General features: G+C 41.3%; 1 protein-coding gene across 2 annotated transcripts; it reads left to right on the top strand.

Annotated features, from left to right (window-relative positions):
- The first annotated feature begins 214 nt into the window (after positions 1 to 214).
- On the top strand, positions 215 to 9,618 carry TMED2 (transmembrane p24 trafficking protein 2). Of its 2 annotated transcripts, XM_005217724.5 has the most exons (5): positions 215 to 495; positions 2,194 to 2,386; positions 2,778 to 2,798; positions 4,775 to 4,882; positions 8,104 to 9,618. In XM_005217724.5, the coding sequence occupies exons 1-5, from the start codon at positions 316 to 318 to the stop codon at positions 8,226 to 8,228; spliced, it is 627 nt and encodes a 208-aa protein (XP_005217781.1). In that variant the 5' UTR covers positions 215 to 315; the 3' UTR covers positions 8,229 to 9,618. The 2 variants fall into 2 exon arrangements, with proteins under 2 accessions (XP_005217781.1, NP_001153290.1); NM_001159818.1 differs by lacking the exon at positions 2,778 to 2,798 and having other exon boundaries at positions 316 to 495; positions 8,104 to 8,228.
- The last annotated feature ends 2,515 nt before the right edge of the window (positions 9,619 to 12,133 follow it).

Below are 12,133 nucleotides of genomic sequence, written 5' to 3'. Positions count from 1 at the left end.
GCAGCATGGCCCACGGAAATTTAGGCAGTACGTGAATGGAAGTAGTGACGGAGACGATGGTTTCTGGTCCTTCTGAGCCACCGTCCAGGCTCGAGACACGCGGAGTAGTCTTGTCCCTCGGCGGCCGCCGTGCGTCCGTTACGTGGCAGCTACGGGCTCCCGCCAATCCGCGGCGCCCGCATCAGCCCCCTAGGGTGGCGCAGCCGGAAGGGGCGGAGCTGAGGCGGCGGCGGCTGAGAAGGCAGCGGTGGCGGCAGCGACGACGGCGGCTCTGGAGGCCGCAGTCCCGGTCCTGGCTTCGGCCCCAGCCCCACCATGGTGACGCTTGCTGAGCTGCTGGTGCTCCTGGCCGCCCTCCTGGCCACGGCCTCGGGCTACTTCGTCAGCATTGACGCGCATGCAGAGGAGTGCTTCTTCGAGCGGGTCACCTCGGGCACCAAGATGGGCCTCATCTTTGAGGTGGCCGAGGGCGGCTTCCTGGACATCGACGTGGAGGTGCGGGCGCGCTGCCCGAGGCGGGGGCCCGCGGCCGCTCGGGGGTTGGCGGCGCCCGGGGCCCGCGCGGGGCCAGCGTGGAGAGCGGGACCCGGAGGCAGCTATCCGAGTCCTGGGAGGGGCCCGGGCCGCCACCCGGCGACCCCCTAACGTCCCTTTCCCTCGCACCCGCCCGGTTTCCGAGCTCTGCTCGGGAGATGGAACCGTTGCTTGGCTGCTTTGGATTCTCAGCTTGAACGGCTGGTTCCCCTTGGAACCTCTCGCCGAGCTTTGTCTACCAGGCGCCGCGTGTCATCTCCGGGCCCAGGAGGCGCTACACAGTCTTGTTTAGCTGATGGCAGGTTTCGATCCGGGCAGCAGCTGCTTCCCTTCCTAGCGCGAATTAAAGTTGGGACGTGGCATGGAAACTTCTGAAAAAGTAAATCGGAAGCTGTTGAGGAATGCTAGGTAGACGTTCGTGTTGTGTTTGCCTTTATTTTTCGTAGAAACGACCCGAGTTAACCCGTTCTTACGCAGGCCTTCGGATACCTCGTTTAGTCATCTCTGATTAAGAGAGTGGAGTTGGGTTATGCGTTTTAGAAGTGATTGCAGTGAAAGTATCTGTGGAGAAAACGGAAAATCGTTTTAAGAAACCAGCAGTCCCTAAATTTTGTCCTATATCATTTTCTTTAAGCCAAAAAAAATTACTCGCTTCTAACTTTTTTAAGGAAACCAGGTGGAATGAATATTTAAACCTACCGGTTAGCATGGTTAATTGTCTCTATGGGTTTTTCCATCTAACAGTTAACGTCAGCAGAGTTACACAAACAAGTGAAGTTCAGAAATAAGGGGATAATGGAGGTAATAACTGTTAAAATTAGCTAAGCTCTTAAGAGACAGGTCTTTCAGTCTGCAGGTGGCACGGGCTTCATAAGAGGAACTGCTTGAGCAAGGTCTAACGACTGATTTCGAGCACACTGGGATGAGAACATGGGTCTCTGAATTTCCAGGCTAGTCTTTTTCCTTAAGTCTTCAGGCATATAAGATAAAGCAGATTCCTTTACCAGTAAGCAGTAATCAGTCAGGAAAAACCTCGATGTGTAGGCTTACTCAAAGTTCTTAGTTTTAAAAGAGATTTCTTTTTTGTTGTTTTGATATTAATAGCTACATATTTGTTGGTGGTATTGGGCCACTTGAAGACAAGTGTATGGTGTGGTTTCTGTTTCTGATTGCTTTATTAAGTTGGAAAATTAAGACAAATGTAGTCAGAGTTGAAAGGTATTCAGGGAGCCTTGTTTCTTAAATGGGAGAACTGTAGCCCAAAGAGATCACTGTCACTAACTGAAGTGGATGGACGTTGAGGTTCCTTTTTCCTAGCGAATGTTTGGCTGTCAGTAGACATCACTTAACAATTTTATTTTTAAAATTATTATTTAATGAAGTATAGTTGCTTTACAGTGTTGTATTAGTTTCTCCTGTAAAGCAAAGTGAATCAGCTATAGGTATACATGTATCCCTTTTTTTTGGATTTTCTTCCCTTTTAGGTCACCACAGAGTATTGAGTAGAGTTCCTTGTACAATAGGTTCTCATTAGGTTATCTGTTTTATACACAGTATCAGTAGTATATCTGCATCAATCCCAATCTCCCAATTTATTCCCTCCTCATTTATTATTTTGAATCTTTTGAGTTATCTCATGAATTTCTCTTCTGCCTCCAGATTACAGGACCTGATAATAAAGGAATTTATAAAGGAGACCGGGAGTCCAGTGGGAAATACACATTTGCTGCTCACATGGATGGAACATATAAGTTTTGTTTTAGCAATAGGATGTCTACCATGACTCCAAAAATAGTGATGTTCACCATTGACATCGGGGAAGCCCCCAAAGGACAAGACATGGAAACAGAAGGTGAGATGAACATTCTGAAGATTTATATCCCTTTCTCAGAGTTAATATTAATCCTGTACATTTTCTCCACCTGAATGTAGTATTTATTTTTGATGACTTATTTTAGGTTTACTGACTGTCATTACAACCAAAAACCTTTTGTGAAATATACTTTTCATTTATCCAGATCTTCTAATTAACAAAAAGAAATGATTGGAGGTTCATGTTTATGTTTAGTTCTTTCCAGTTGCCATTTCTGGCAGCAGGCAGGTTACACATATCCTAGGTGGTTGTTCTGTTAATTTGCCTACGCTAGTATATGCATCTTTAGTTGCTCATTTGTATAAATGACTACTTTAGCTAAACTTCTTGTTTTTGTATGTGTGTGTTTATATCTTACACTCTTCTTCAGGTGGTGGAGATACCTGGGATGGTATGTGGATTATTTTCTGACAGTCTTTCTGCATATTTTTGTTGCCTACTGTCTTAATTTCTGCTTTCCTTTCTAACCTCAGTCTGTTAGCATGACAGTGTTTTTTCTCCTAGTTTAAAAAAACCCTACAACTAATTTAGAGTTTTAGAGTGATTATTTTTTGGTGGTTTTTACTTTGTTACATGAGACAGAGGTAGGTCATGTGAAACTTGGTTAGACGTGAAATGCAGTTCTAGGAGCCACGTCTACCCTAGATAAGGTGACAAAAGCTTTCTCAGACGTATGTTGCAGGTGGATTAATTTTTCTTGCTCGGCTTATCAGCAGTGAGCCCTAAGTTGATTCTTCTGGATAAATCGTTTACCAGGAGCCTGTACATAAGGATTTTTTGGCCGGGGACTGGGGTGGGGTGGGCCGGGGGGCCATGGTATATTTCAGGACTTTTGGAAACTAGTAGTTTATTTCATAGTATTAATGTGATATAATTTGCCCTAGATAGCACTTCATAGAGTATTTACATAAGTAAGGTGAACTCTTTTTAGGTTTTGAAATCTATAGAATTTAAAGAATCATACTACTCAGAAATTTCTGTGCTTGCTTTTCAAGGCCATTTGCAGTTCAGGACTTGGCTAATTGTCAAGGAAAATTAGTTTCGAGGGGCTTTGACTTTTTTCGTTTTCTGGAAAATAGTCCTTTCTAAACAGTTGGCTATTTAAATGTTGGCTGGTGAGTGTGAATATTTTCCTTAAATAATCCTTTAACATGATGTTTAACAGTCTCGCTTTTGCCTGTTCATGTTGGTGAATGACAGCTATAAAATCAAGCTTTCCTCTAAAGCAGTGGTTCTCAGGATGTTTTTTGCTCCCCAGGGTATACTTGGCAATATCTAGAAACATTTTTGATTTTCCTGAATAGGTTGGTGGTTGTACACTGTATCGGACACTTTCCCACCACAGAGAAATTATGTGGTCTAAAATGTCCACACTGCTTCTCCTGAGAAACTCTGCTGTAAAGGTTCCACCTAGTGCATGGGCTTCTGACATGAAGCTGGTGAGAGATGATTTGTGATTCCAGCCCAGCTGCCTTAAAATGGTAGAGGCTTTTGGCTTCTCATAAGAAATTTAGGATTATTTGTGGCAGTTTGGAATTCTAGATGAGGCTGGATTTTGGGCAATAGTGAATAGACTCCTCTGATGGCAGTCTTCCCTTGTGGTATATTTTTTTCCTACCTATTTGTACATTGCCGTAATACAGCCTTACCTATAAACATACACTTTCTTCAGAACTGTTTACCTTGCTAAAGAGAATGCCTGGTTCTAGACCTTGAGCAGTTGAGAACTTGTATTTTCACTTGCAGTGTCTGCTAAATTGCCCACTGTAGTGAAATGATTGCTTTGACTATAGTACTAGAATGTTGAATTGGTACAGATTTTCCCTAGAACATCTTCATGTTTTTTTCTGCTTAGCTCCATAAAGATTAAAAGGCAGCTTTGATACTTTTCCTAAATTAACATTAGAGTTACATGATTTTCAAGAGTAGATTTTTATTTAGTTTAAATATTGTTATTTGTAGGATTATTACTAGGGTGTTATTATTACGGTTTTGTTTAATTTGTATTTTGTGCCCCTCCTCCATCTTTTTTTTAATCTCCCCTATGGTTGGCAGTGAGTCTGGTGAACTTCACTTAACAATTTCTTAGAAGACATTTCTTAGGGCTATGTTCCTTTAGTTCGTAAATGTTGTATAGCATTTTTCCTACTCTGAAAGAGGTTTCTCTACTGGGAACGAACTTTTTAAAAATTCTTGGGGGATTAAATTGTCATCAGTGGTCCAAAATGATGTCTGAGTCATTTGTGAAAAATAGCTGCTTTTGTATGCCTTCTCTGGAGGAGGTGTTTGTTTTTTTTCCTGGTTTTAAGAATTTTTCAAAAAGAGATTTCCAAATATGTTCTAATCCATTTTCAAATCCTTTTGTAGCTCACCAGAACAAGCTAGAAGAAATGATTAATGAGCTCGCAGTGGCGATGACAGCTGTGAAGCATGAACAGGAATACATGGAAGTTCGAGAGAGAATACACAGAGCAAGTAAGTTAATGCTTTTGACTTTGCAGCAGTATCTGAGGGCCATGAAATGGTGACCTGTATTACCCAAGAGCTGGATTGTGTCTTCCACATTTGGAAATTTTGGACACATAAACATATTAAGGGGTTGACTTTTAAAAAGCACCTATGCAAAGATATTTGAGTATATACATTTGTTTGTAGAGCTTTGTGTTAGACTAATTTATTATTGGGACATTGATTCTAAACCAAACAATGCTGTTTAGATTCAGCACTAGCTTTTATGAGTTTTAAAAAATGAGTGGTCAGCTAGGGAGTAAGCTAATGGTTTTCATAAAGCAGAAAAGAAAAACAAAAAATGGACATTACGTTGGTTTTAAATCCGATATCTGAAGTTTTTGTGATCAATAATCATGCCGAGGCTTAGCTGTTTTTCTAAAACCTGGGGTATGGTTTAATTAAAATAAAAAGCATTAAAACATGAATAGAGGTATTCACCAGGTAAAGATCAGTTTGGGTCCCAAGTTTGCAAACTGGAAGCTGTGAGTGTGTTTGTCTTCAGAAACATTGATAATTGGAATCCCACCCTAGGTTGCAAAGCCTGTTTTAACCCGTGGCATAGCACTAATTATGATACTTTTGCGTTTAAAATTAAAGAGGTACCATATTGATCCACAGACGAGATGATTGTATTTTAGACCCAAGTCCACACCTGTCCAGTGTCTCCGTCTTTCAGGTCACCCTTGGGGATGGGCCTCACTGGGCTTGAGCTCGTCTGTAAATGCAAAGTGGCTTTTGTGCGAAGTCTTTGTTCTGAAGGTGGGATAGGGAGTGGAGGGAGGAGTGACTCCAATAGATGAGAACAGGTTGAATTTCTCCAAGATGTAGTTTGTGTTCTTCCCACCCTCTTGCCTCCATTCTTGCCAGTGATGGAAAGGCATCTTTAGGACGTAGAGCCCAGACTTCACCTCTGCCTGGGAGAATAATGAGTTGATGTGACGGACTGGACAGGTGCCTCTGTTCTTACCTTTTTGGGGTGGATTGGGGCATGAGATGGACTGAGGCTTATATGCAGCCACTCTTGCCTCTTCCACCTCATTCCTTCTCCTGGCCTGTGCTCTTAATCTTCTCACCTTCTAGGATCCCTACCTTCTCTCCATCACCTGTTGGTTATTTTTCTCCCAGGAGGGGGCCAGCCCATTCTGTGATGAGAAGGGCTCAGAACCCTCACTGCTTTGTAGCTCAGCTAGCACAGCAGCCAGAGGAAGCCCCCATCTTCTGGTGTCTGGAGGCATCCGACCTTTTTCTCTCATCCTTAATTTGAGTGGAGATACTCCTGAATTTGTTTCACAAACAAAATAGAATTTTAGACATTCAGTCTGATTTTATAAATCCAATAGTTCCCACAATGTTTATTTTTTGTATATCTTCCTATAACACTCGCTCCTCAGAGATGGCTATAATGAGATTTTTTTTTAAACTACAGTGTTGTAATAGTACTGTTTTTAGATCAGGCTAATGTGTGAACCAAGCTTCCCTGGTGGCTCAGTGGTAAAGAGTCCTCCTGCCAATGTGGAAGACTTGGGTTCAATCTCTGGATCGGGAAGATCTCCTGGAGAAAGAAATGGCAACCTATTCAGTATTCTTGCCTGGGAAATCTCACGGACAGAAGAGCCTGGTGGGCTAGAGTCCATTGGGGGCGCAAAAGAATCAGACACGACTTAGTAACTAAACAACAACAAGTATGTGAATGACATGAGAACAGTATCTTATGTACACACATTTTCTTCGATGATTGCTTTCCTGTTATATGCTTCAGTGTGTTCTATTTTAAGTTTAAAGATGCATTTTTCTGTTATTGAAGGGAGAGATAAATACTTGTTTTTATACGGTTAAGATGGTAGTCATTAAGTTATGCTAGAAATGAATTATAAAGTTTGCTGCTGCTAAGTCGCTTCAGTCGTGTCCGACTCTGCGACCCCAGAGACAGCAGCCCACCAGGCTCCCCCGTCCCTGGGGTTCTCCAGGCAAGAACACTGGAGTGGGTTGCCATTTCCTTCTCCAATGCATGAAATGAAAAGTGAAAGTGAAGTCGCTCAGTCGTGTCCGACTCTTATCGACCCCATGGACTGCAGCCCACCAGGCTCCTCCGTCCATGGGATTTTCCAGGCAAGAGTACTGGAGTGGGGTGCCATTGCTTTCTCCGTATAAAGTTTGCAGCAGAAGTAAATTTCATGCCATGGAATGAACATTAAAATTTCAGTGTTGGTGGTTTTTGGAATTCTAGTTAATGGTTTTGGGCATTTGTCTATTCTTACTCTGGGGGAAAAAAGTCATTTTCTTTCCTTGAGTAAGTATAACTTATCTTTCTGGAGTCATTTAATTGATTTTCACTTCTTTTCGAGTGATCATTAGTCCAGCAGTTACTGCAATTCTAGTTTCTCTTTTTATAAATGATACATATACCTGTAATATATGCCAGTTACTTATTCATCTCTCTTAATTGCTAATTATAATTGTTTTCTGCCATTTGCAGAAAAATGAGAAACTACCCAGTAGTTTTTAAAAGTTAAGGAATTTGATCAGGAACTTGAAAGAATGTCACATAAATTGAGTGCAATAAATTAATACAGCCATACTATTCCTTTGACCAATTTCTTAGCTTACAAATGGGGTAAATCCTGTAACTAGTTTAAGTTTGTCTGGTAATAGCTGCCAGCATTGGTCTGTGAAACTGAGAAACCTTTCGATCTAGAACCAATGCCAAATACATAGTGAGTGCTCAATAAATACTGAATAAATGTTTAAAGAAAAGGCACTTTGAAACATTTTAACTTGGTAGTGCTTCTTGGGTAACTTATCTTGAAAGAATAAGGTTAAATTTTCTGATTCAGCAAAAAGGATTCTAATATTAGGGGACTTTGTATGTGTGAAAGAGAGAAGGTTGGATTGGGTTTTAACTCTAGAATGTGACCGTGGGCAAGTCATTTCTTCTCTGTTCTCATGCATAAGCAGAGTGGACTTGACTGCTCCATTAATCTTCAAGGTCTCATTTAAATGTAAAACTCTGCTTTTAAGTATGTTTAAGTGCTTGGGGACAAAAGTCAAAGGTATTCTGAATACTGTGAATGTTGTGTAAAGTATTAACTTTGACATGAAGTTAAGACTAGGGGGTAATTTTGGATGTCTGTGCTTTTTCTTTTGTTTGTTTTGGTGGTTAAATTTTGTTTGTTTGTCCTCAACAGTCAATGACAACACAAACAGCAGAGTGGTCCTTTGGTCCTTCTTTGAAGCTCTTGTTCTAGTTGCCATGACATTGGGACAGATCTACTACCTGAAGAGATTCTTCGAAGTCCGGAGGGTTGTTTAAAAGCCTTTTCCCCATAATCCCAAATTCATAATTCACTGTTTACCATAATAATGTCATTAGTTTCTATGTTTTTATTTTCTGAACTATATCTTCACAGCTTGTTTCTTTGTGATTAATAGATACTGGGGGAAAACACTTTTTTAGGAAAGCTATAGTGAAAATTTGACATTTGATTGGCATAAATTCATATTTGAATTCTGCCTCCATTATACAGGCCCTCCCAAAACTCAAACACTATAAGCCGAATATAGGTGTAGAGTCCTTAGTTTTCTTTCCTTTTATTTTCATTATAAAATACAGTTTGTTCAGGATAGTACTTTACTAAAAGGACTCTCTTCTTGGGATCCCTTATCCTACAGTTCAGGTCATTAGAAAGATTCATTTTGTTGAGAAACAACAATCTGAATCTTGACATTTTCTATCCAGCTTGATGGTAGAGCTCTGTGACTAGAGTATGTGACCAGGTTGGTACTTTTATACTTTGTCTATCTTGTTTTTGCTTTAAAGATAAGACTTAAACCAACAACCTTTACCCACCCCTCCAAAGTTTCACTTTGAACCTTAGAACTCAATCACCTCCACTTAAAATTGTTGACACAAGCAGCTAATAACCATTTTTTGGTTTCTGCCTAACCTTGTAAGAAGTCTATTAAAGCCAGTTCTCTCGGGTGTTGTAGCAAACAGTCCACTCTGCTTATGCATGAGAACAGTGAAGACATGACTTTCCTTTCCATGCTGGCGCATCCACCTTCTCTACTCTTGGCATGTAGGAGGTATGCATTAATGTAATTGGAAAAATCTGGATTTCCGATGCCAAAGGGTTAAAGCCTCTTGGATTTCTTTGCGGTGATTTGCAGCCACTATTTTATTTTTGATCAGTGGCATTTTGGCCACTGTTTAATTAGGGTACTGAACATCACTGTCAGTACTAGGGTTTTTGTTTTTCTTGGGTCTTTTTTGGCACATGTGAATTTTGTTTTGTATAGAACGAAACGACTTTCTTTTGGTCTCTGATAATGGGTTTAAAAATCAAGGAGCATCTGGTTTTATTGTGGGGATGATCCGGATTATGTTGTGACTGATGTATATTGGTTACTTGTACATTTTTTTTTGGATCTTTGCAAGGGGAAAACTACAAGTAACGAGTTTTGTATAATTAAATTTGTTACAGGTTTTCATGTTCAGGGTAAACAATTTTTCAACCTTGGGTGAAAATACTTGCAACAGTTTAAGGTGACTGAGTTTTATCTTAGGACAACTGTTGCATGCCAATTTGTGTGCGTGTGTGTGTGCAAACACTTCAAAATTGAGTTAAAAGATGTAAATTTAAAATTGGTTGTGTATCTGATCTGCCCCAGGTTCAGTAAATAAACAGTTCTTTTTAAAAACAGTCTTGGTATTCTGTGTTTTATATATTTATGATTAATTCACATTTGTTAAATACCAGCTTTCTAATCAAAGCTGAAATGAGACGTCATGTTTTCCCAGTAATGATGCCTATTATAAACATCTGTTACTTTTTATGTCTGTAAACTTGATAATAGTAAACACGAATCCAATTTTAGGTTTCCCTGTGTGGTTTCTTTGATGGGTCAGTATTAACATCTGAAATATTTTTTTCTTTGGAACAAGTTTATTTTAACTCAGCCACCTGGTTTATGGTAGTCGGTAGTAAATTTAAAAGGGATTAAATGATTCACCCAAGCCTCACAGACGAGTGACTGATGTGACCAGAATCTAGATGTCTGCCTTTAGGAACCGTTCTTCTTCCTCTATTACACTAAGGGCCTGCTGGTAATAAAACTACGGTTTATCCAGCACCCATGCTAAGTGCTTTAGGTGGTCTGTCTCATTTATTTCTCAAAACATCCATTACCTTGGGTACTGTTATAATCCTCATTATGGAAATAAAGTCTTGGAAAAGATCCCCAGATCAGAAAATGTGTAAGTAGACTCCCAAATGCAGCTATGCTGTTTCCCTCTGTCTTTGCTTTCAGACCTGCTTGGGAATAGCTGTCAAAGGCATTTTAAGGATGTGATGATCCCATTAAAGTGAAAATGTTGCCTCAGGCTTTACTCTCACCTAGTTTGAGATGACTGCACTTTACATTACTCCCATTTACTCATACTTTGGCCACCTCATGCCAAAGAGTTGACTCGTTGGAAAAGACCCTGATGCTGGGAGGGATTGGGGGCAGGAGGAGAAGGGGGGGATGACAGAGGATGAGGTGGCTGGATGGCATCACCGACTCGATGAACATGAATTTGGGTGGACTCCGGGAGTTGGTGATGGACAGGGAGGCCTGGCGTGCTGCGATTCATGGGGTCGCAAGGAGTCGGACACGACTGAGCGACTGAACTGAAGTGAAAATATTTGGGTGACTGCCTGGTGCTACCAGTTGTAGTCACTGAAATAAAATAGAGGAAAATTCCCTTTATCCCACTTTTAGTGGGGGAGATGAGCCTAGTCATATAAATTATATGGCATATTAATAATGTGTTATGGGGGAAAGTAAAAAAGGGCAAACAGTTTTTGCCGGAGTCCAGCTCCAGCAGCCAGGGATTCAACCTGAAAAGATGAACGGTGTTGGCGATGAGGCAGCCTTTCCGTTTTCTTTTGGACTGTCTGTTTATTTCAAGTTTAAGATTCTCTTTTATACTTTTATAAAAACATTAGGCCAGAGGTTTGACATTTTCAGTTCCCCCTCTCCCAGATTTATTATCTCCATAAATCATTGTTGCTCTTCAGAGTTCCTACTTCAGTGATTGTCTCAGAATCAGCCTTTTCATCTAATATCTACCTCCTCTTCTGTGTCCTATAGTTGGGATTACATTGTAACTCATGCTACATTCCTCAGTTTACTACTTATCTTCCTAAATCCTGTTTGCCTCTAACATCCTGAGCTCTTTATCTCTTAAAAAGGCTTCTAGCCATAGTGTCTCTAAAAATTCCTAACTTCTATAAGCTCTATAAAATATGCTAACTTTACAACATTCCTTAAATCTTTAACTTCTGTTTTAATTATTTCTAAGCCCTAAATTCAGTAAACTCCTTTGCCATAAACATTCTCCTCACAGGATTGCTTCAGATAGCAATCCCTCCCATGGCCTCAAGCTACAGTCTACGTGCTCATCCTGGAACACTCTTTTGTAAAAGTCCTTGAACAAATATCAGTGGTTAACTTTGAATTATTTTCTGAGCACAGCTGCAGAAGGCTTTGTGCCTTCTCATGCTCCTCTCAAGAACAATAAGCACCTTAATATTCCTTTTCAGTCAACTCAGCTGAGGAGAGGAAAAGACAAGTCAGAATTACAAGGTCTAACTCCTTCCTTCATCCTGGGCCGTGCCTGCCGAATGAGGAGAGGGGTCTGGGGCTGTGCCTCCATTTTGTCAGTAATGCCTAACGCGGCTCCCGACAAGTTTTAGTGATTAGGAAGGGAAGGCATTACTGGTGACATTTCAAAAGTCCTCACGGATGTAAGGGAGCAAGACAAGCTGAAGAGACGGGCCCAAAGCATAATAGTCTTAAGCACAACACAGTCGTGCCCGACTCTTTGCGACCCCATGGACTATAACCCACCCAGGCTCCTCCATCCATGGAATTTTCCAGGCAAGAATACCTGAGTGGGTTGACATTTCCTCCTCCAGGGGAGCTTCCCGATCCAGGAATGGAAGCCAGGTCTCCCCCATTGCAGGCAGACTCTTTATCGTCTGACCCACCAGTGAAGCCCATAGGCGCGTTCTTAACCACAGGACCACCGGGGAAGTCCCTGACTGGAGTGGGTTGCCCTGCCCTCCTCCAGGGGATCTTCCCGATCCATGATATAACTCAGGTCTCCTGCACTGCAGGCAGATAACTTCACCGTCTGAGCCAATAGGGAAGCCGAGCCACTGGCGGAGCCCA

This window comes from Bos taurus, chromosome 17 (assembly GCF_002263795.3).
Source record: "Bos taurus isolate L1 Dominette 01449 registration number 42190680 breed Hereford chromosome 17, ARS-UCD2.0, whole genome shotgun sequence".
NCBI classification, from domain to species: domain Eukaryota; kingdom Metazoa; phylum Chordata; class Mammalia; order Artiodactyla; family Bovidae; genus Bos; species Bos taurus.
Note: the sequence above shows the minus strand (reverse complement) of the source record. Positions and strands in the feature narration are given on the sequence as shown.

Coding starts and splice junctions, on each gene's coding strand:
- TMED2 (XM_005217724.5), top strand. CDS start 316: ATGGTGACGCTTGCTGAGCTGCTGGTGCTCCTGGCCGCCCTCCTGGCC. Junction 496..2,193: donor TCCTGGACATCGACGTGGAG/GTGCGGGCGCGC, acceptor TTCTGCCTCCAG/ATTACAGGACCTGATAATAA. Junction 4,883..8,103: donor AGAGAGAATACACAGAGCAA/GTAAGTTAATGC, acceptor TGTCCTCAACAG/TCAATGACAACACAAACAGC.